Source organism: Clupea harengus, chromosome 10 (genome assembly GCF_900700415.2).
Source record: "Clupea harengus chromosome 10, Ch_v2.0.2, whole genome shotgun sequence".
NCBI classification, from domain to species: Eukaryota; Metazoa; Chordata; class Actinopteri; order Clupeiformes; family Clupeidae; genus Clupea; species Clupea harengus.
The window spans coordinates 1,910,627-1,933,126 of NC_045161.1; the positions used below are offsets into that span (position 1 = coordinate 1,910,627).

At 48.0% G+C, this 22,500-nt stretch overlaps 1 protein-coding gene across 1 annotated transcript in view; it reads left to right on the forward strand.

Moving 5' to 3' along the window:
- Positions 1–5,587, forward strand: part of mast2 (microtubule associated serine/threonine kinase 2) — a 138,411-nt gene extending 132,824 nt beyond the window's left edge. The window contains 13 exon segments of the mRNA XM_042708941.1: positions 531–823; positions 1,201–1,428; positions 1,999–2,225; positions 3,205–3,285; positions 3,287–3,328; positions 3,565–3,701; positions 3,860–3,893; positions 3,895–3,930; positions 3,932–4,049; positions 4,706–5,073; positions 5,075–5,206; positions 5,208–5,273; positions 5,276–5,587. Coding sequence (XP_042564875.1) covers positions 531–823; positions 1,201–1,428; positions 1,999–2,225; positions 3,205–3,285; positions 3,287–3,328; positions 3,565–3,701; positions 3,860–3,893; positions 3,895–3,930; positions 3,932–4,049; positions 4,706–5,073; positions 5,075–5,206; positions 5,208–5,273; positions 5,276–5,587 — 2,074 coding nt within the window.
- The last annotated feature ends 16,913 nt before the right edge of the window (positions 5,588–22,500 follow it).

Here is a 22,500-nt window from a genome sequence, read left to right on the forward strand (position 1 = left end):
TGTGAATGAAGCTCTTCTTCCTCTGTGTGAATGAAGCTCTTCTTCCTCTGTGTGAATGAAGCTCTTCTTCCTCTGTGTGAATGATTCCATCCCCTGAGATGTGAGTGACCAATGAAGCTCTTCTTCTTCCTCTGTGTGAATGATTCCATCCGCTCTGCCAGTGAAGCTCTTCTTCCTCTGTGTGAATGAAGCTCTTCCTCCTCTGTGTGAATGAAGCTCTTCTTCCTCTGTGTGAATGATTCCATCCGCTCTGCCAGTGAAGCTCTTCTTCCTCTGTGTGAATGATTCCATCCGCTCTGGGGCAACAGTGTTCACAGACATGCATGTCTCCATGGCACTCCAGATATGCCCTGTGCACCTGTCACTGAAGCCCCACGGTCCTGACTAATGGAGGACTGAAGGGGCACTTTATTGAGCTGATGGTCTGCCCTCTCGGGGGCTGGCTGGCACAATAGTGGGGGATAGAAACTGTGATTCATGGAAGTGCTCTGTTGATGAGTTATGTGTCTGTGTGTGTCTGTGTGTTGCAGCCTGCGTAAGCGTCTGTCTGTGTCCGAGTCCTCCCACACCGAGAGCGACTCCAGTCCTCCTCTGACCGTGCGTCGCCGCTGCTGCTCGGCCATCATTGAAATGCCCCGCTTCGCCATCTCCACCGAGGACGAGGGCGCCTCAGGGAGCTCCAGCAGCAGCTCGGGCGGGCGCAAGACCCCGGTGAGGGGCCCCCGCCCCGAGGAGCTGCCTGTGGAGAGGGCGCTGAAGCTGGACGAGTCGCCCACCACGCCGGGCTCCACCTCCAGCCAACAGAGCCGGGCCACACTCACACGTCAGTCTCATGTTATATTATGTCTTAAAGATCATGTTATTATAACCCTTTACACTACACCGAGTGTTCTGATTTTGTCCACTGCAGTCCTTAACCTGGAGCAAAGCGCTTGTGTTTCATTTCTATATGGTGCACAACCAGTATAAACCTCCAGTAGCGGAGTACAGTGTTATTACGCCTACCCTTGAGGAAGTATGATGTTGCATTACCAGTTCAAAAGAAAAGAAATCACAGACAACAAGTAAACAAAATATGATACAAGTATTATGCACATGTATATAAATTGGGCAATTTTCTGATTTTCTTGCCAAGTCTTAGCATGTGCTGTGAGTCTGATGGACTGTGTGTGTGTGTGTGTGTTTGTGTGTGTTGTTCAGCGGGCAGCTCAGGTGACGTGTGTGAACGAGCGTCGCCCCGGCCCTCTGCGTCAGCTGCTGCTGACGTGTCTGATAGCTCCACCCCTAAAGCCATCAGTGACCTGGCCGCCCGGCGCGCCCGCCACAGACTGCTCTCCGGAGAGACGGACAAGCACACGCCCTCACGCCCTCTCAACAAGGTCATCAAGTCCGCCTCCGCCACCACCCTCTCGCTCATGATTCCTGCAGGTGAGGCACAGTGTGTGTGTGTGTGTGTGTGTGTGCTGGAGTGCTTGTGCTTGTGTGTTTGTCACATGCGTACAGTACTGCAGGTGAGGCACAGTGTGTGTGTGTGCTGGAGTGCTTGTGCTTGTGTGTTTGTCACATGCGTACAGTACTGTACTGTTTACTGTTTACTGTTTACTTCGGAGTTCCATTCTTGACTCTCGTTCATTTTCACTGTCCAGATGTTTCTTCTTGTTCATTTGCATTGAATTGCATTTCTATTCATTGTATTGTTTTAATAAAACTTGCTGTGCTGCATTTGCAAAGTTAATGAGGTTTGTAATTACAAATTAATGAGATGATCGATCCTTACAGAAGAATTTAAATAGAAGAAATGACTAATTTGCTATCCCCCCCCTCTCTCTTTCTGTCTGTCTGTCTGTCTGTCTGTCTGTCTGTCTGTCTGTCTCTCTCTTTCTGTCTGTCTGTCTGTCTCTGTCTGTCTGTCTGTCTGTCTGTCTGTCTGTCTGTCTGTCTGTCTGTCTGTCTGTGTCTGTCTGTCCATCCATCCGTCCCCTGTGTCTCCATCTGTAGACCACCATGGTGCGTCCCCCCTGGCCAGTCCCATGTCCCCCCACTCCCTCTCCTCCAACCCCTCGTCCCGTGACTCCTCTCCCAGCCGGGACCTCAGCCCAGCCATCTGCAGCATCAAACCTGCCATCATCATCCACCGCGCCGGCAAGAAGTACGGCTTCACCCTCAGGGCCATCCGCGTCTACATGGGAGACACCGATATCTACACTGTTCACCACATGGTGTGGGTGAGTCAAGTCCACACACACACACACACACACACACACACACACACACACACACACGCACACACGCACCATATGGATAAGGCAAATATACTGTCAAGGTTAGAGGAGCATATGGTTTTTTTTGTGCCTGGAGAACGGAGTGGTTTCATCTGTCAGTACTGTACTGGATGTGGACCTCTGAGAATCATGCGTTTTCTCCCTGTTTTCAGTCAAATGTTAAAATGTTAAAATGTTAAAATGTCCCCCCTTTATTATAGCCCATTATTTGTATGAGGGGAGTAATGTTGGGTGACAGATATGAATGGGTTCTCTCTCAGAATGTGGAGGTTGGATGACAGATATGAATGGGGTTCTCTCTCAGAATGTAGAGGTTGGATGACAGATATGAATGGGTTCTCTCTCAGAATGTGGAGGTTGGATGACAGATATGAATGGGGTTCTCTCTCAGAATATGGAGGTTGGATGACAGATATGAATGGGTTCTCTCTCAGAATGTGGAGGTTGGATGACAGATATGAATGGGGTTCTCTCTCAGAATGTGGAGGTTGGATGACAGATATGAATGGGGTTCTCTCTCAGAATGTAGAGGTTGGATGACAGATATGAATGGGGTTCTCTCTGGTTCTCTCTCAGAATGTAGAGGTTGGATGACAGATATGAATGGGGTTCTCTCTCAGAATGTGGAGGTTGGGTGACAGATATGAATGGGGTTCTCTCTCAGAATGTGGAGGTTGGGTGACAGATATGAATGGGGTTCTCTCAGAATGTGGAGGTTGGGTGACAGATATGAATGGGGTTCTCTCTGGTTCTCTCTCAGAATGTGGAGGTTGGGTGACAGATATGAATGGGGTTCTCTCTGGTTCTCTCTCAGAATGTAGAGGTTGGATGACAGATATGAATGGGGTTCTCTCTGGTTCTCTCTCAGAATGTAGAGGTTGGATGACAGATATGAATGGGGTTCTCTCTGGTTCTCTCTCAGAATGTGGAGGTTGGAGGTCCGGCCCATGAGACTGGTCTGCGGGAGGGAGATCTCATCACACACGTCAACGGAGAGCCAGTGCCACGGTCTCGTGCACACTGAGGTGGTGGAGCTCATTCTGAAGGTGTGTAGAGAGACACACACACACACACACACACACACACACACACACAGGCATACTCTCTAAGAGGTTTACAAAAACAATAAGTGAAAAAAAAATAAAAATACTGTTCCAGTTTCATCCTCATTCACATATTGATCAAGCGTGTACACAGTCATACTTCTGCACAGGCCACGTTGTGTGTTTCCTGTAGTGAATGATATTAAATGGTGTGTGTGTGCTTCCCTCTCCTGCCGCAGAGTGGCAGTAAGGTGTCCATCTCAGCCACACCCTTTGAGAACACCTCCATCAAAGTGGGGCCCGCCCGCAAGACCACTATCAAGTCCAAAATGGCCCGGAGGAACAAGAAGACCAAGAACAAGGAAGGCCAGGACAGGTAAAGAGCCATGGGACCTGTCGCCATCTCACCTGTAGTGTTTTAAAGGGAACATGTGTATCAGTATTTAAAACTGTTTAAACATGCTCCTAACCCTATTTGTATCACTATTCTGATTGGAGTTTTTAAATTCCGCTGCTGTTTTTGTGATTTAACAGTAAGAAGAGGAACTCCCTGTTCCGTAAGATCACCAAAGCAGGCGTCTCTGCTGCACACGAGCCGGAGTCTGTTCCTCCCTGAACCGCTCCGTCTCCTCTGGAGAGAGTGGTGCCAGGATCCCCCACACACAACCTCTCCCCCGCTCCCCCACACAGGGCTACCGCTCCACACCAGACTCTTCCCACTCAGGTGAGATGTGCACACACACACACACACACATTACACACACACACATTAAACACACACATTAAACACACACACACACACATTACACACACACACATTAAACGCACACATTAAACACACACACACACACACACAATAAACACACATATTAAACACACATATTAAACACACACATTAAACACACACATATTAAACACACATATTAAACACACACGTTAAACACACACGTTAAACACACACGTTAAACACACACGTTAAACACACATATTAAACACACATATTAAACACACACATATTAAACACACATATACCACAACTATGAACATTTGACATCACCTGCTTCCAGGAACACACAGGCAGCTGGCTGTACAATCCCTAATGTGGTAGTGATCAAAACAAGACCAACCGCATAGGCAAATATCTCCAGCACTGTCTACACAGTCATATCCAAAACTCTTATGATATTGACGTCTGTTGCCACTGTTCAAAGTAACTTACAGTATTGTAGAGTTCTCCATTTCTATCAGTGTGTGTGTTCTGTGGGTATTGAACCCATACCCTCAGTGGTTACCATGAAGATGAGTTGTGTGAGTGTGTGTGTGTGTGTGTGTGTGTCTGTCAGCATGTGTTGACCACACTCTGCCCTGTGTGTGTTTCAGTGGGAGGGACCTCATCTCAGAGCAGCTCCCCCAGCTCCAGTGTGCCAAACTCCCCCGCCAGCTCAGGCCAGATCCGGCCCAGCTCCCTGCATGGCCTGGCCCCTAAGCTCCAGCGCCAGTACCGCTCGCCCCGCCGGAAGTCTGCCGGCAACATCCCCCTGTCGCCTTTGGCCCGCACGCCCTCCCCCACCCCACAGAGCACCTCCCCCCAGCGCTCCCCGTCTCCGCTGTCCAGCCACCCTCACCTGGGCCCAGTCCTTGTCCTTCCCGTCAAGCTGCACTCCTCCCCGCCGCTCCTGCGCCACATCGCCCGGCCCAAGAGCACCGACCCCCAGCGCTCGCCCCTGCTCAAGCGGGTCCAGTCTGCTTGAAAAGCTAGCTTCTTCCTCCCTCTGCTCGTCCTCCTCCTCCTCCTCCTCGCCCTCCGCTCCTGCTCCCTCTGCCTCGTGCGGGGCGACCGGTGTGCGTAAGCACAGCCTGGACATCGGCCACGTGGACTTCAAAGAAGGAGCTCCTTCAACGGGAGCCCAGCCTGCAGAGCCTGCAGGAGTCGGCCGGGGAGGGCAGCCTGCTGTTAGGGGCCGCGCGGCTCCACCAGAGAAGGGCAGCCTGCAGAAGCACTCCGCCCGCAAGCTGGGCCGCCAGGAGGTGAGCGAGGGCGCCGGTGCCCTGGGCTTGGCACCGGGGAAGAGCAAGCTGAAGGACAAACTGTCAGCCATCCGGCAGGACCGAGCGGAACGCCGGGAGTCGCTCCAGAAGCAGGACGCCATCCACGAGGTGGACTCATCCGAAGACGAGACCGACGAGGGGTCGGAGGACAGCCAGGAGGGGGGAGGCAGCAGACCTACGTCACCCCAGCACCTGCCTGCTGCGCCCCACTAGTGTCAGCGCAGCACTGCCCCCTCCTCAGCGCTCAGACTGGGCCCAGGCCCCTCGATGCCCCCAGCGCTGTCCTCCACACAGCCCGCTTCCCCAAAGCTCAGAGCAAGCGCAGCAACCATTCATGGCCAGGCTACACCACAAACACAGACAGCCTCAGACCAGAGAGCTCCTCTATCTACGCCTCCAGCTCTGGGCTCCGTCAGCAGCTCCACAAAAGCAGCGGATGTTGTGAGGAGAGAGAGGCCCACTTCTGTCCCCGCCCCACCCAGCAGCTTCTCCACGCCCGGCTCTGCGTTCACCTCGCTCACCAGAGATCCCTTCCTGAAGCCCGCCGACCCGCGCCCCAGATCCAGCCCCGCTCTCTCCTCATGAGCGGGCGCCCGAGCCCAGCCGCCCCACCGCCGCCGCGCCGTCTCCAGGGAGTCTCAAACCCCCTCGCCCTCAGGGGGAATCACCAAGGAGATGAAGGAGGCGGACAACCGCAGGCAGGCTATGAGTGTGGCTGCCGCCACCGCGGCCACGCCGCCCGCCGTGTCTGAGAGCGGAGTGGACAGGGTGGTGTCTCAGCTGGCCACCGTAGCCAAGAGTGTGCTGGGCCCCGTCAAACTCAGCATGCCCGGGGCCAAGGAGAGTGCCTCGTCCAACGCAGCCCACCCAAAGAGCAAAGACCCAAAACTGGAACAGCAGGATTCGTCGCCGATGACCACGGCTGCCTCCACCTCTCTGACGGCCTCCGGACTCTCTGCCTCTGCAGCTGCCTCCACCTCTCTGACGGCCCCCGGACTCTCTGGCTCGCCGGCAAGAGCGTCTGCCCCCAAAGCTGAGCCGGCCTGGGCTCTGGACGCTCCGGCTGCCAGGAAGAAACCCTCCCCCCGAGAGACTGCAGCGCGGCTGGGGAGGAGAGTCAGGACAGGTTGGAGGTGAGGCACAGCGGCTCTTCTCTGAGGCCCAGGCCCGAGGCCAAAGGCAGCTCTACGCCACAAGACAAAGCCAACAAGAAGACATAGCAGCGCCCCTCACGCCCCCCCACCCCACCGCCTCATAAGACTGTCAAGGACTTATGACTCAAGTGCATGTTGGAACCCAACATTACAGACTTTTAGCATACACTAATCTGAAAATGAATAAGGAGAGACGAAAAACACAACAGCTCCATTCCATGTCGAGTTTTGTGTATATCCTGTTTTAAAGAACCATTCTCTGTGTCTGATCCCCCACACACACACCCCAACCTGCTTTTGTTTTTTATTTTGATATTTTGATGTTTTTTTGTCTTTCTCTGCAAAACCAGTGGGGCTTAGAAATAAGCAGAATGTTGTAATATATTTCGACACAAATACACACACTCTCTCACACACGTACACTCGGACTATAGGGACACAATCCAAGGCACGTGTTTTATCCCGAACAGATCTGATTGTGCCTTAAAGAATGCTGTTCATCTGATGTCAACCTACCTACCTGTGATTTCTACAGGCGGTTTAAAGAGTATTTATGGCAGCAATAAAGTAGCGTATGCTTAGCAATTTGTAAAACACACATCACATAAAGCACCGTCTGCAGCTGCCACTTGGCAAACAAATGCCATCCATATCCCAGCATCCTTTGTTCACTTCCTGTGCCATAGAGTGTGTGAGTTGAGGGCTCTTGTGCATAGCTTGGCAGTTGTGCTCCACCTGCACTTTTAGGCAGCTCAGTCATCATCCTTCCCCTCAAAACGTCACTGTTTATCAGTTAGTGTCTGTAAGCCAATATGAATGTTTACTGGTAACGTCCTAGGATAGATAAGCAGTATCGCTGCATGAAAAAGTAATACCTCTTTGTGTGTGTGTGTGTGTGTGTGGTGTGTGTGGTGTGTGTGTGTGTGTGTGTGTGTGTGTGTGTGTGAGAGAGAGAGGTGTACATTTAACAATCGAATTTGCCAGTGTTGCACATGAGATTGTGTCAAGTTTGTGCACAGAAAAAATCACTACAGCGCCATATCATATTTGAACATGTCAATAGGCGTGCTGAGCTGAACATATTTGTAAACTCTGATATAGTTAGTTAGTAGTCTAGTAAAACAGTTTGGTATACTAAGTCTAGTTGTAAGAGGAACTCATCATCATCTCATCATTCATCATCTGTATATAGAGACAGTTAAACACAACAACTGTAGTTCTTGGTTGCCTGATATTCTTTCAAATCAAATGTTTCCAATTGGCTCACCAGCTGTGCTCGCCCTCTCAAACCTCGGGTGAAGTGACCGCCGACCTCTGCCCGACCTCTGACCTCTCATTCTCAGGGCTTCATCTGTAAACCACTTAGTTAGGGTGAGAAACTGGAAAGGCAGCGTCGACTTTTCACCCCAAATGTTGGAGTTTGATGTGTTTGCTAAGAGGAGTGTTCAGTCTAGCATCCGCTGATTCACACCCAAATTGATGATGTGGTGTCTCTGATGCTGAGGTGTTCACGTAGACCCTGACTTCACACCCAAATGTTATTTGATTTGATGTGTGGTCTGATGCTGAGTGTGTTTCAGTACTGACCGCTGGACTTACACCCAAAATGTGATGATGTTTGTGTCTGAGAGGGTGTGTTTCAGTTTAGGGACCGCACGCTATGACTTACCCCAAATGTGAGTTGATGTGTGGTTCAGAGTGTATCAAGTAGACCGCTACCTTCACACCCAATGTTGTTATGATGTGTGTCTCAGAGGTCTTCAGATAGACCCACTGACCATATCACACCCAAATGTGATGAATGCGTGTCTCAGAAGATGTTCAGTAGACCGCGTGAATTCACACCCAATGGATGAGTGATGATGTGTGTCTCAGAGGTGTTCAGTAGACCTGACTTCACACCCAAATGTGATGATGTGTCTGAGAGGTGTTCAGTAGACCACTGACTTCACACCCAAATGTGATGATGTGTGTCTGAGAGGTGTTCAGTAGACCGCTGACTTCACACCCAAATGTGATGATGTGTGTCTGATGAGGTGTTCAGTAGACCGCTGACTTCACACCCAAATGTGATGATGTGTGTCTCAGAGGTGTTCAGTAGACCGCTGACTTCACACCCAAATGTGATGATGTGTGTCTGATGCTGAGGTGTTCAGTAGACCGCTGACTTCACACCCAAATGTGATGATGTGTGTCTGATGCTGAGGTGTTCAGTAGACCACTGACTTGATTTCTAGCCCCCCTTTGCCTCCTATGTTTCACTTTCTGCTTTTATTTGCAACAAAATCAACCCAATATTTTGCGCTCTGGACCAATCTGCTGTGTTTTCAGCGTATGTGTGTTGCCTCTTATCTGGTAAGGTTACCTGACTATATGCTCTGTGTGAATGTGTTTGTGTGTGTGTGTGTGTGTGTGTACATAGGTGAGCGAGGCAAGTGTCTGTGTATATATAAATGAATATTTAAAACTCCTTTCTGTGTTTTCTACGCTGCAGTATTGAGAGTGTGTGTGTCTGTAAATGAGTGTAGCCTCTGTGTGTATTGCACCTGTGCGGTCCAATCCTGCCCTTTGTGAAGCGCTGGGCGAGAGGGCAGCTTTGCACACAAAAAAAAGCAACCCCCTTTTTTTTTTTTTTTTACTTTTGGGTTTGTGTGTGTATTTTTTGTCCTTTCCAAGTGAAACAATAAATTGGCCAATCAGACCCCATCTTTCCTAGGTGTTGACCAATCCCTAGACGTCTAGGGGTGTTGTGCACCTCAAGTTTTTATCTTTGGACTTTTAAACGGATCCCCTTTTCTGTTTCTGTGGTATATACCGTTGTATTATTGTATTATATTGTTGTTTTAAACTAATTGTTTTAAGATTACCCAGCCCAGACTCTCCCCTTTTCTCATTATTGTCTGTCACCATAAGGTTACTCGCTATCACTGTTCTCCACCCAGTCAGAGGCAGGTGTTTTTGCATTGTGTTTACATATCTTTACCTCAGAACAAGCCACTAACTTGAGCCATGTTGCAGTGCCAATGTCCATTGCCCCTCACTCTTGACCTGATTGTAGTGTCGAAGCCAATGTAGGCCGCACACGTACGCGAGCGTGAGCGAGGCTTTTACTGAGCTGTGTCCACGGGGAGCATGAACATAATGTAGGCTCTGTACAGCAGGTGGAGGCTTTCTGCATAGTCCATACTGAATATGATTCATCCTCCTGAAGAATAGGACGGCGCACTGACTGAGTCAGTGGAGAGGTGATGCTCTAGCCCTCCCTCCCTGACTGATAAGGCTGGTGTCGCAGAGGAAAACATGTCTCTTTGTGGTTGTCTCAGACTCGTTCAGTGTGTGAGTTCTTCCAACCTCTTAGTGGTGCACGCTGTCCAACAGACAGAGATACTATTGGTACCGCTAACCTAACCATGACACAGATTTTTGACTCTGTACACAATTTTCAGAGTGTATCAAATAATATGTGATGGTTTTTTAGTATATAAGTCACTTCAAGCCTGTTCAGAAACTCCATCAGATCAATTTGTAAAAATGCACTGGGCGCACAGTTGTTGATCTGATGATTTGTTATTGAGAGTGAAAAGGATGAGCTGATAATTCTCTAAAAAAACTAAATATGAAACGTGTAAGATCATTCCACCATGTGTGGTACTGTGGTCCATTGTGTCAAGACTTTCACTTCTCTGCCATGAGACGAGGAAAGCTGTAGTGGATCTCCAAAAAAAATGTTTTCTATTGGAGCGAGGATGTATACGTTTACAGATAGTAGCACAGTGGATGTCATTAGAGTATGTAGTTTATCTCTGGAAACCTTCTGGAAGGCAGACGCCCTGCTTTCTTACTGATCAGTGGGTGGCTGCAGCCTTCAGTCAGTCATCTCTGAAATTGAGATGGAACCTCTCACCAATTGTGATGAACAGACACACTCCCGCGTGTGCAATGACTGTTCTGCCGTCAGTTTGAGAGAGGACTGGTTGTGTCAGTGACCCCAAAGTCCTCATTAATGTACAGCCACCAGTCTTGGCCACAGAAACGTCACTCTGCTAACAGCCACTCAGCACAAGCTCAAATCACACATATCCTACACATAAAAAAACACATGGTGACCCACACGCATGGAATCAAATGATTTTCAAATCGATATCTCTAAATTCCTCCTACCTATCAAACATAGTGTACCTTCACACATTCGCATTTGTAGTCGTTGTCTCCCACATTTTGCACATACACACTCTCTCACACATACACACACTCTCACACAGACACACTCTCTCACACAGACGCACTCTCTCACACATACACACTCTCTCACACAGACACATATTTGTATTGCACTCCATCAGTTAAGGGCACGTGTGTGTGTGAGTGTGTTTGTGGTCTCCATTCTGTGCTTTCTTGTGCCCACAGCACAGATTACTGATCAGTGTGAAGGCTTTGGTCTTTGTCACACACACACACACACACACACACACACAATTTGATGGCTGAGAACTGAATGAAATGACACTTGCAGGCTCGACTGTGAGACATTTCCTCTGGGGTTTTAAAGGCTGTCTGATCCTGATTCTGTGTAAGTAACCCTGTGTTTTAGCGTTCTGGTATTAAGGGAGAGGTGGCGGTAGAGTTATGTATGGTGGAGAGACATGAGTTCGGAGGAAAGAGAAGAAATGCTCGAGTAACCAGTGCAATATCTTTTAATTTTCTTTTGTGGTATAAGCATGTTTGTTGTCAATTTTTTCTTATAAGTAATAAAGTTTTTATGTAAACATTCTTTGTTACATGCCTGCTGAAATAGAGCGAAAGAGGAGTCCTTAAAGATTTAAGAACAAAAAAAGCAAATCCATAACCATTCCACTCATACAGTACTGGTCATGTATGATGTCATTGGACACACGAGCTGTTCTAGTGACTCCTGCTATCACTGCTATAGTGAGGTTTTAAAAGTACAAGGCCCCACATCTTTGGCTGACCGCAATCCAGCTCAGTCATATTTGCTTCTGTTGTCCATCACATTATAGCGTCCACATTGTCCTCTACTCAGTGTCCAAACTCCTTGTGTAAGAGGAGTTGTAAATAGCATCTTCTTAAAGTAACACTATGGAGTTTCTGGAGCCGCCAGCTAGGGGGCTACTTTCTGCTTGACTATTCACTAACTTATTTGCTGTCTTGCTTTGTCTTGTGTTGCACTTGCTTGATGTTTGACTGTGTTAGGAAAGTTGTTGGCAAGCTAGCCAACGTAGCTATCACAATAACATTACAAAGAAGCCGACGCGAGAGCACTTATTACTAGCATCAATGTCCAAGCGTGTTATAACAAGCTTGCTAACATCGCTAACGAGATGTCTTGCTAGCGGCTAAACTGTTGAAATTTGCTTACTTTGTTTATGACAAACTAGCGAGTCAACAACTTTCCTAACACAGTCAAACATCAACTAAGTGCAACACAAGACAAAGCAAGACAGCAAATACATTTCTGAATAATCCAGCAGAAAGTAGCCCCCTAGCTGGCGGCTCCAGAAACTCCACAGTGTTACTTTAATTCATGGGTTACACTCGTCATGAACGTCGATCGCTCATCGGCCCAGGCCACAATAGATGTCAAATAGCCTTTTCTGGTGCATTTACTTTTATGTTTATTAATGTGCACTGTCCCTGTTAAATAAAGCAGAAATAAAGAAATCAAACGTGAACTCTAAATGTGCAAGTGTATACATGTATTCTTCTCCTCTGATCTCCCTTTTGCCTGCTTGGCTTTAGCTGTGGGAGTCTCACAGGTTCACCCCTAGGAATCCCACACCTTTAGTTTTAGGGTGCAGTGGAGTAAAGTCTCACACATTGAGTTTAAGGAGTAATAGTCTCACACATTGAGTTCAGAGGAGTGATAGTCTCACACATTGAGTTTAAGGAGTAATAGTCTCACACATTGAGTTCAGTGGAGTAATAGTCTCACACATTGAGTTCAGAGAAGTGATAGTCTCACACATTGAGTTTAAGGAGTAATAGTCTCACACATTGAGTTCAGAGGAGTAATAGTCTCACACATTGAGTTTAAGGAGTAATAGTCCCACACATTGAGTTCTACTCAGAGGAGTAATAGTCTCACACATTGAGTTTAAGGGGCAGTGGAGTAATAGTCTCACACATTGAGTTCAGAGGTAATAGTCTCACACATTGAGTTTAAGGGGCAGAGGAGTAATAGTCTCACACATTGAGTTCTACTCAGTGGAGTAATAGTCTCACACATTGAGTTCTCAGGAGTAATAGTCTCACACATTGAGTTTAAGGAGTAATAGTCTCACACATTGAGTTCTACTCAGAGGAGTAATAGTCTCACACATTGAGTTTAAGGGGCAGTGGAGTAATAGTCTCACACATTGAGTTCAGAGGTAATAGTCTCACACATTGAGTTTAAGGAGTAATATTCTCACACATTGAGTTTAAGGAGTAATAGTCTCACACATTGAGTTTAAGGAGTAATAGTCTCACACATTGAGTTCAGTGGGGTAATAGTCTCACACATGGCAATACTAAGTGTAGCCAGTTAGATCAATAATGTTGGGGGGAACCATTTAACCAAGGGCATTTGAACCAAGGGTCACCAGGGTGTCATCACCTCATTAATAACATTTGAAGACTGGTGAGCTGTAGGCATTTTGAGACTTACAGCTGCAGTCCTAATGTGACCAATATGGGCCTATACCCAGAATAGCTGAATGGCCTTCTTGCGATTTTTGGAATGGCAAGAGATCCCACAGAACAGCGGTCCTCACATGTTTTCTCCTTGATCATTCTGTAATCATCGGAGCGAATACAGTCTGATCATTTAATACAGTTACAGTTAAATATGATCAGCTCTTAATTGGAGGGACCAGCATGAAACCAGAGTATGTTTTGTTATTTGCAAAGGGTAAGAAACTCACCCCATTATCCATCAGTGAAGGCTAGATCACTGCACAGATAACTGCACTATTAAAAGACTCGAGGAAATTGCGACTTGAACTCAATGCCACTGAGACTAGCCTCATGAGCCAGACAGAAGCAACATTTCTGGGCTGTGAGGTTCAACTACAGAGGGACTGCACTGTGCTATTAGTCTGTTGGTCAAAAGAACAAGCAGCTTCCTCGAACAACACTCCTCATCCATGATAATTGGTCTCCTCTCATGATGTGCTCTTTTCCACCCTTTCTCCGGTCTATTTCTTTATCGCTCATAAACTTTCCATTTCTTTCCTCCCTCCCTCTCTCTCTGTCACTTTCTTTTCCCCTTCCCCGCTCCTTCGTTTCCTCCCCCATCCATCTAGCTAGCCGTGCTTGTCAGGTGGAGCGTGTATGAGTGTGTGTCTAGCATGAAGGCCCCCTGCTTCCTCCGTCCCCCTGGGGAGTCCGCTGGAGAGGCTGGGGAAGGTGTGTGTGCAGACGGAGCTGGGCTGGGGGAGGTGCACACACACACACACACACACACACACACACACACGGCAGTGACAGCGAGGCAGTGTGCTGATTGATTGCTGGCCATGGCGCTGCCTGCCTCCGCTCTACATGACCGGGCAAATTCATTCCGTTCCTGCAGCAGGAAGAAGGCAGACGAGACGAGAGAGAGAGAGAGAACCAGAAAACAAGATCCCTGACGACTGACAGCCAGTGGAATGGGAGGACGAGGGCAAATGTGTTTGGTGGGGGACGTGAGTGGAAGGGGGGGGAGAGAGGGGGAGGGCAGACCCCCGTGGTCGATAAGTTCTCCTTTAACAGAATTTCTTCTTACTCCGCACTATATTCTCCGACCATTTTTCTCTCCCAAGGTGGAGAGGCAATCGAGAGAGAGCATGCACATGTGTGTGTGTGTGCGTGTGTGTGTGCGTGTGTGTGTGTGTGTGTGTGTGTGTGTGTGTGTGTGTGTGTGTGTGTGTGTGTGTGTGTGTGTGTGTGTGTGTGTGTGTGTGTGTGTGTGTGTGTGTGTGTGTGTGGGTGGGTGTGAGCGAGCGAGAGAGAGAGAGAGAAAGAGATTTAAACTCCAGTTTCAGTCTGACTGCTTGTTGCCGTCTGGAGACCTCCCCGTAAGGTCCCAGTTCTGGCAGCGGTCCCAGGTCCTGTAGATTAAGTGCTCGTTGACGCCCGAGAACCGACACTTCCGTGTCCTTAGGGGGAGACCCCCATCTCTTTCCCAGACACGGTACGCCTCCCTCACTGCAGATTTGTCAGGCCCATCATGGCCCGAAATTAGCCATTAATGCAGCATCCCAACAAGCGGGGGACGGCGGAGAGGGACGTCAAGCTGTTGCTGCTGCGGCTCCACTAATTGCTGTCTCCCTGCACCAGGTGCCAGGCGCTTAATGAAGCTTATTCCCTGTGATAGATGGGCACTTTGTTTCCACACGGCCGTAGTACAGTGCTGAAGCCTCGTGGCACCGGCGAGACTAATCGTGCGTGGAGGGGAGAGATGAGGAGATGGGGAGGAGGCACGCGGCACACGTCTGGGGGTCGCTGGGTGCCTTGGTGACAGGAAGTGTTGAGGAGGTTTTGTCCGTTTTCCTCACACATGGATGGTGAACATGCACAGCACATGTAAATCACTGGCAGATGCAGGGGAGCTCGGCCTGCTCAGACCCTTCCCCCACATCACTTCAGCCAGTCCCGGTTCTTTAGGAAACAACATGGAACTTTGCTATTTCAGTTTTCTTCATAAAAATGATGTAACGAACCATGTAATATTGGTATAAAATATGTAATGAACCATGTAATATTGGTATATAATATGTAATGAACCAAGTAATATTGGTATATAATGTGTAATGCCAGTATTTATGTGTTAATATATATGTTAACTGGTAAGATAAAGGTCCTACCAACCTGAACTATGATGAAATTCTGGTCCCATACTTGAAAGCTCCTGTGTTCTTTGTCAGACTGCAGTCAGTGTGTGGAGATTTGGGAGAGTCACACCCCTGTCCTGTCTTAGGGGCCTGGTGGGGTATGAAGCAGGAAAGGGTTAAGTACGGCAGATGGAGGTTTCGAGGTGGGGTTGGGCAGGCATGGTGTTGCCTGGATTGGGGGGTGGGGGGGTGGGGGGGGTAGGTAGGTGTGGGCACCCAGCCTCCCGGGGGCTCCATCAATGTCTGATTGATGGATTGGGACGTCAGCCCAGATAAAAGATCCCGTCCTTACAGAGCGAGTGCACCCACCCTGGGGAAGAAGGGTGACGGAGGAGTCTCGGTGGCCCGTGTACACACACACACACACACACACACACACACACACACACACACACACACACACACAACACACACACCTACATACATACACACACACACACATACACCCACACTAACATACACATACACACACGCACACACACACACACACATACACGCACACACACACACACACACACAAACATACACATACACACACACACACACACACACACACACACACACACACACCCCCACACACCCCCACACACACACACACACATACACACACACACACATACACCCACACTAACATACACATACACACACGCACACACACACACACACATACACGCACACACACACACACACACACACACAAACATACACATACACACACACCCACACACACACACACATACACACAGTCCCCTGCTGCGCTCCTCGCTGTTGCAAACACTCATACAATCCTTCATACACAGACACACACACAGACACACACACACACTCATACCATCCTTCATACACACACACACGTATCCAGATGCCTTCTGTTGCCTCTCCATGATGGACTCTCACAAGCTGCTGGTGCCTTTCGCCTCCTGCTGTGGCCTCCTTTTCTCCTTCTTTTTCATCTCTCCATCCTGCCTTTTCTCCTTCTTTTTCATCTCTCCATCCTGCCTGGCCCCTCTGTCAAATTAGTCTTTGTTTTTCTTCTCTCACACCACTGAGAGCCTCCTGTGCACTTTCATTCTCTGTTCAGCTCTCCAACTTCTCCCTCTCCTGCTCTCTGCCTCCCTCTCTCATCCATCTCTCATCCTCCATCTCTCTGCCTCCCTCTCTCATCCATCTCTCATCCTCCATCTCTCTGCCTCCCTCTCTCATCCTCCCTCTCTCTGCCTCCCTCTCTCATCCTCCATCTCTCTGCCTCCCTCTCTCACTCCCCCATCCTCTCTCTGCCTCCCTCTCTCATCCTCCCTCTCTCTGCCTCCCTCTCTCATCCTCCATCTCTCTGCCTCCCTCTCTCACTCCCCCATCCTCTCTCTGCCTCCCTCTCTCATCCTCCATCTCTCTGCCTCCCTCTCTCACTCCCCCATCCTCTCTCTGCCTCCCTCTCTCATCCTCCCTCTCTCTGCCTCCCTCTCTCATCCTCCATCTCTCTGCCTCCCTCTCTCATCCTCCATCTCTCTGCCTCCCTCTCTCACTCCCCCATCCTCTCTCTGCCTCCCTCTCTCACTCCCCCATCCTCTCTCTGCAGGTGTGGATCCTAAAGGGTGATGTTTCCTTTGATCTGCCCCAGACAGCTCAATCGGAGAGTGTTCTATACTGGATTAATTATTCTCAGTCAGATTGCCCACCCACCACACACACACTTGTGCCCCCATGCCCCTGCCACACATACATATACACACACACACACACACACACTCACACTCACCATACACACACTTGTGCCCCTATGCTGTACCTGCCGGCGAAGACTGCCACGCTCTCTGTAATGAGAAAAAAATTCTATGAAATTTTGATGCAGAGCACTGTAATGGTTGTGTGTGTGTGTCTGTGTGTGTGTAGTTGTGTATGAGGTTTGTGTATGAGTGTGCTTGCTGGGCTCTGTAGGGTGATCAATAATTCAGCATGGCTCCATGTTTCTGAAAATCCCAGTCTTGCCTCTGGCACAACTTCAGCAGTCAGGAAAAGTTGTATTCTCTCTGTCTCTCTCTCTCGCTCTTTCTCTCTCCCTCTATCTCTGTCTAACTATCTGTAACTATCTCTCTCTAACTCTGTAACTCTCATTTTCAAACAAATGTACTATCTCTCATCTTCTCTTTTCCTCTCTCAGTTTCAATCGTGCTTCTTTTCTTCCTCTCTGGATGCAATTTTTCTTCATATCTTTAAATTCCTCTGATTTCTTTTTTTAATTCTTTTTGCAGTGTCGTCTCCTCTAAAGATCTCCAGTCTTAATTTCTCTCTCTCCCTCCCTCTCTCACTCCCTCTCTCATTCTCTCTCTCTCCCTCTCTCCTTCTCTCTCTCTCCCTCTCTCCTTCTCTCTCTCTCTGCCTCTCTCTCTCTCTCTCACTCTCTATTAACTATTTCATTCTGGTCTTTCTGGTTCTCACTGTTGAAGATGAAATCAATCATTTCAACCCAATGAATTAATAATCTCCCTGTGCTGTGAGCTAATACCACTCATGAGTGCTCTAATATCTCTGCTATCGCCTGAGCTTCGGACGCCCTGCTGACACCAGAAACCACTCCCGCCTGCTATTTAAGGGACCAATGGCACCTTAATGCAATTCTGCTCCTGTCCCACTCCCCTCCTATTTGTCATTGTCCATCATTCGGAAAATAAAAATCAAATAAATATCCAATTACTAAAAAAGGCCCTCTAGTTCTTTGGGAAATCACAATGTGAATTACTCAATTAAGCCATGGGAGGGCAGTGTTTGATTGAATTATCTAGCGCAAACGCTCTTTGGGCATCGGTCTGACTGTGGCTTTAATTAAATAACACTTGCAGCCTTTGTTGTTTGTTTTTCAGCTTTAATAATTCAGTCTTAATGACGGAACAAAGAGAGTATCAATGCGTGTTTTACACATCTTTTAAAAAATAGGAGCTTTTGGTTAAGCCGGTGATGTATTTATGGAGAGGATGTTCAGAATGATCACGAACTGTGAGCACAGTGAAGAGTATTATTAATTAAATATACTGTGTGTGTGTGTGTGTGTGTGTGTGTGTTGAATGTAGTAATATCCATAAAGAAATGGGTCACAGTGCAGACGCTCTCCCTAGGCTATTCTAAAAGGAGGTCAGGAGATGGAATATTGAGATTAGAAGGGAAAACTATAAATAGTAATACAAATTTTGATGTCAGACAGAGATGACATTTTGGGGAAGCTTAAAGCAGTGCAAATGCCATCTCCTGTGTATTAGTTTTTTGATGTGATCTGTTGTATTATCTAGTATTACTGTACGCTGCCCCATAGTGGTAGAGCTCCGTCTACTGTCCAAAGGAGGAATTATTAACACTCACATATGCAGCATATTGAATAAACAAGTTGTGTTTTGAATCTTGCATTTATATATTTTTATTTATACGATTTTATTGAGACAAATATTGCGTTCAATATGTCACTGTAATTTGAGTGTGTCTCACCCTGAAGGCCAAGATTCTGCGTGAGCAGAGATCTATGACACATGGCGTGTGGAAATCAGGCTGCACCAGTGGCAAGCCCCGTCTCTCCCACAGTGTCAGGTAACCCCCTAATGGATCCTGGGAGCACTAAGAGCCTGTCTCCCCTGCTCTCTCTCTCTCCCTCTCGCTCTCTCTCTGTGTGGTTCTGCACTTCTGCTCTGACTGAATATCTCTGACAGTAGTCATCTTCTATCATATCTCTGGCCTGCAGGAACACTGCCTCTCCTACATTAGTACACAGTTGCGGTTGGAGAAAGCTCCAGGCCCCAGCTCCAGGCCCCAGCTCCAGGCCCCAGCTCCAGGCCCCAGCTCCATTCACCAGCTCCAGGCCCCAGCTCCAGGCCCCAGCTCCAGGCCCCAGCTCCAGGCCCCAGCTCCAGGCCCCAGCTCCAGGCCCCAGCTCCATTCACCAGTGGCTGAATCCTGGAGAACACGGCCTCTGTGCCCTAGAGAGATGGCACCGGAGCATAAGGGGTGTCAAGCTCATTATGTAATGACATGTAAGGAGATCAGTAAGAAAGTAGGCTCCTGGACGGGCACCAGAGCACGCACAGGATTGTCCTTCCACTCCTTTGAGGAAGTTCACTTCCAGCGTTTGTACACAGCAATGCTTTCGAAGCGTGAGCATCTGATCTGAGTTGTCAAGGCAAGGGGGGCAAGGAAAGACACGATGAATGGGCCTGCGCTCCAGATGTAGGGACCAGCGGCATGGAAGAAGACAGGAGGAGATTTTAAAAACATGAATGGTTTTGATTTGCCGAAAAAAGGCAGAACTGTTCTTGTGAAGCATTTGGGAATGATATGGAATTCTGTAGTTGTCTGTTGACTCCACTGGTACGAGTCGGAGACGATAAGAAAGAGGACGCTTTGATCGAGGCCAGAGTTGCTTCCATCACTGCCTTTGCGCGTTTGTGGGGGGATAGAACTAACCGGAATAATCTAAGGGGGTGTTAATGAGTTGGTGAAGACCTCATCAGATTCCCTTTTTTTTTTTTTTTTCTGTCTGCCAAAGAGATGCGGTGTAGTGTCAGTTTAGGAAAAGTTTCCTTCTTTCCTGACAGATAATACAGAATACTTGATGCTCTCCTCTCATGCTTGTGGGAGTTTGGCAACTCTGCCTAAAAGATACATTAGGAGAAGAGAAGAGAAGAGAAGAGAAGAGAAGAGAAGAGAAGAGAAGAGAAGAGAAGAGAAGAGAAGAGGAGTGAAAGAAGCAGCTGGATGAGCTTTGATGTAGACTGCTTCATTGCCACAAAGCTGATTCTCTCTTTTCTTCTCTTCCTTCCTTCCACTGTCTCTCTGTGGCTGTGCTCCCCTTCCTCTCTCTCTCTCCACCCCCTCCTTCTCTCTTTCTTTTCTGTGGCCCTATCATCATTCTCTCCTCTGCTCCCCTTCCTCTCTCTCTCCACCCCCTCCTTCTCTCTCTCTTTTCTGTGGCCCTATCATCATTCTCTCCGCTGCTTGCCCCCCCCACCCCCACCACCACCCCCCGACTGCCTTTGTCCTCGCCATGGAGCGCTCCTCCACTGTCTTGGTGAAGGGCTTTAGAACTATATGTGCCCAATAAATGGATCATTGCTCCATCCACTTACCTTAACAGAGAACAGAAGGCTGAGCAGAGGAACGCATACAATAAGCTCATTATGACAGTCTTCCCATCCGCCTCTGGACACGTCCAATCGGGGGAGATTACTTCTAATCAGCTGTTGTCTTTTTCCAAGGAACGGACAGGGTAATTCAGTGTCCTTGACTCAAGGAGAAATCAGTGCAGGGCCTTCGCTAATGTGACTAAATGATGTTACTGAACATGCCATACTGTACTGTACTCCTGGAGTGTGTGTGTGTGTGTGTGTGTGTGTGTGTGCTCACTGTGGAACTGGGTGCTGATTGTCTCAAAGACAAGAGTTGCTTTACTTGCAGAAAATTAGCATTACAAAAAACGATAGCCCAGGCCACCAAACACACACACACATTCATGCACACACGCAAGCATGTACAGTGTGTGTCTGGAAAGGCATGAGAGACTTTTATTTTGCTTCCTTTATGGTTCCCACGGCACACCTCCATAGCTTTAATAGCAAGGCGAGGCTTCAATGGAGACTTGAAACAGTCCGGGTGAAATATTTGATTTGTTCTTGAGTTGAATGGCTGTTCTAAACTGCATGGAGACACTTGTTGGCAAACATTTGGCTTTGTGTGTGCACACATATTGCTTCTGCTGAAGCCTACATATAAACAGGGTCACTAATCTGGGACTTAGCCTTTCTGTCAACCCTCAGGGACTAAGGCTGACAGCACTCAAGTAGGACCACACTGTGTGTTAAGGACCAGCCAGCTGGAAATGTACACGTATGACACTACACATGGGTTGGCCATCTTCTTTGGAAGGCTCGGGCAGTTATGGTTTAAGCACAGAGAAAATAGGACTAACTAACTGGCGCCTGTGTATAAAGGCTTTCAATATGTCAATCTATTGTTATTAGCATTTTTGATCGCCCACCTTCAGGGTTAAATGCATTTGTGTTCATGAATCTGAACAGTAGGCCATATTATTATGGGAGACACCTACCCACCCGCACCACACTGTCATGCATTCATTCTACCCCACTCATGATACATCTACATACTCTGTGCCAGCCTATTAACCCAGAATGTAAATAATTGCCACCATCCACATAGTTTTAATTTTCATTGCTCTTTTTACCCTTGTAATAGTAACCTTACGAGCACACTGTAGATCCACTAACCTGTTCTGCAATACTTGAATACTTTCTCCCCGTCTTATCCACTATTCATTTAGTATGTATCATGCATATACCATCTTATGTCTGTATGTATCATGGACATTTGCCACATGTGTACTATCATGTATACTTATCCTGATACGTGTGTGAATTCATCTGCCATGTCTCTGAGCCCCACTTCCCTGTTCTCTTTACCTCTCTACCTGGACGGCTCCAAGCTGATGACCCCCCCCCCCCCCCCCAACCCAACCCAACCCCCCCCCCCCCCTATGAGCCGAGGTTTCTTCCTGCCTTTGTGCTTCATAAAATTGAACTGAATTGATACATTGATAGATCTGCAATCCCTTGAGTATGCACAGTGTCTGGAACTGAGATCCCCCACATGTTTTTACTGAAAAAGTACACTTCATGGCATCCTTTAAAGGCTCTGTCCTCAGCAAACAAGTACATCATTCATGGCATCCTTTAAAGGCTCTGTCCTCAGAAAACAAGTACACTTCATAGCATCCTTTAAAGGCTCTGTCCTCAGCAAACAAGTACACTTCATAGCATCCTTTAAACGCTCTGTCCTCAGAAAACAAGTACACTTCATGGCATCCTTTAAAGGCTCTGTCCTCAGAAAACAAGTACACTTCATGGCATCCTTTAAAGGCTCTGTCCTCAGAAAACAAGTACACTTCATGGCATCCTTTAAAGGCTCTGTCCTCAGAAAACAAGTACACTTCATGGCATCCTTTAAAGGCTCTGTCCTCAGCAAACAAGTACACTTCATGGCATCCTTTAAAGGCTCTGTCCTCAGAAAACAAGTACACTTCATGGCATCCTTTAAAGGCTCTGTCCTCAGC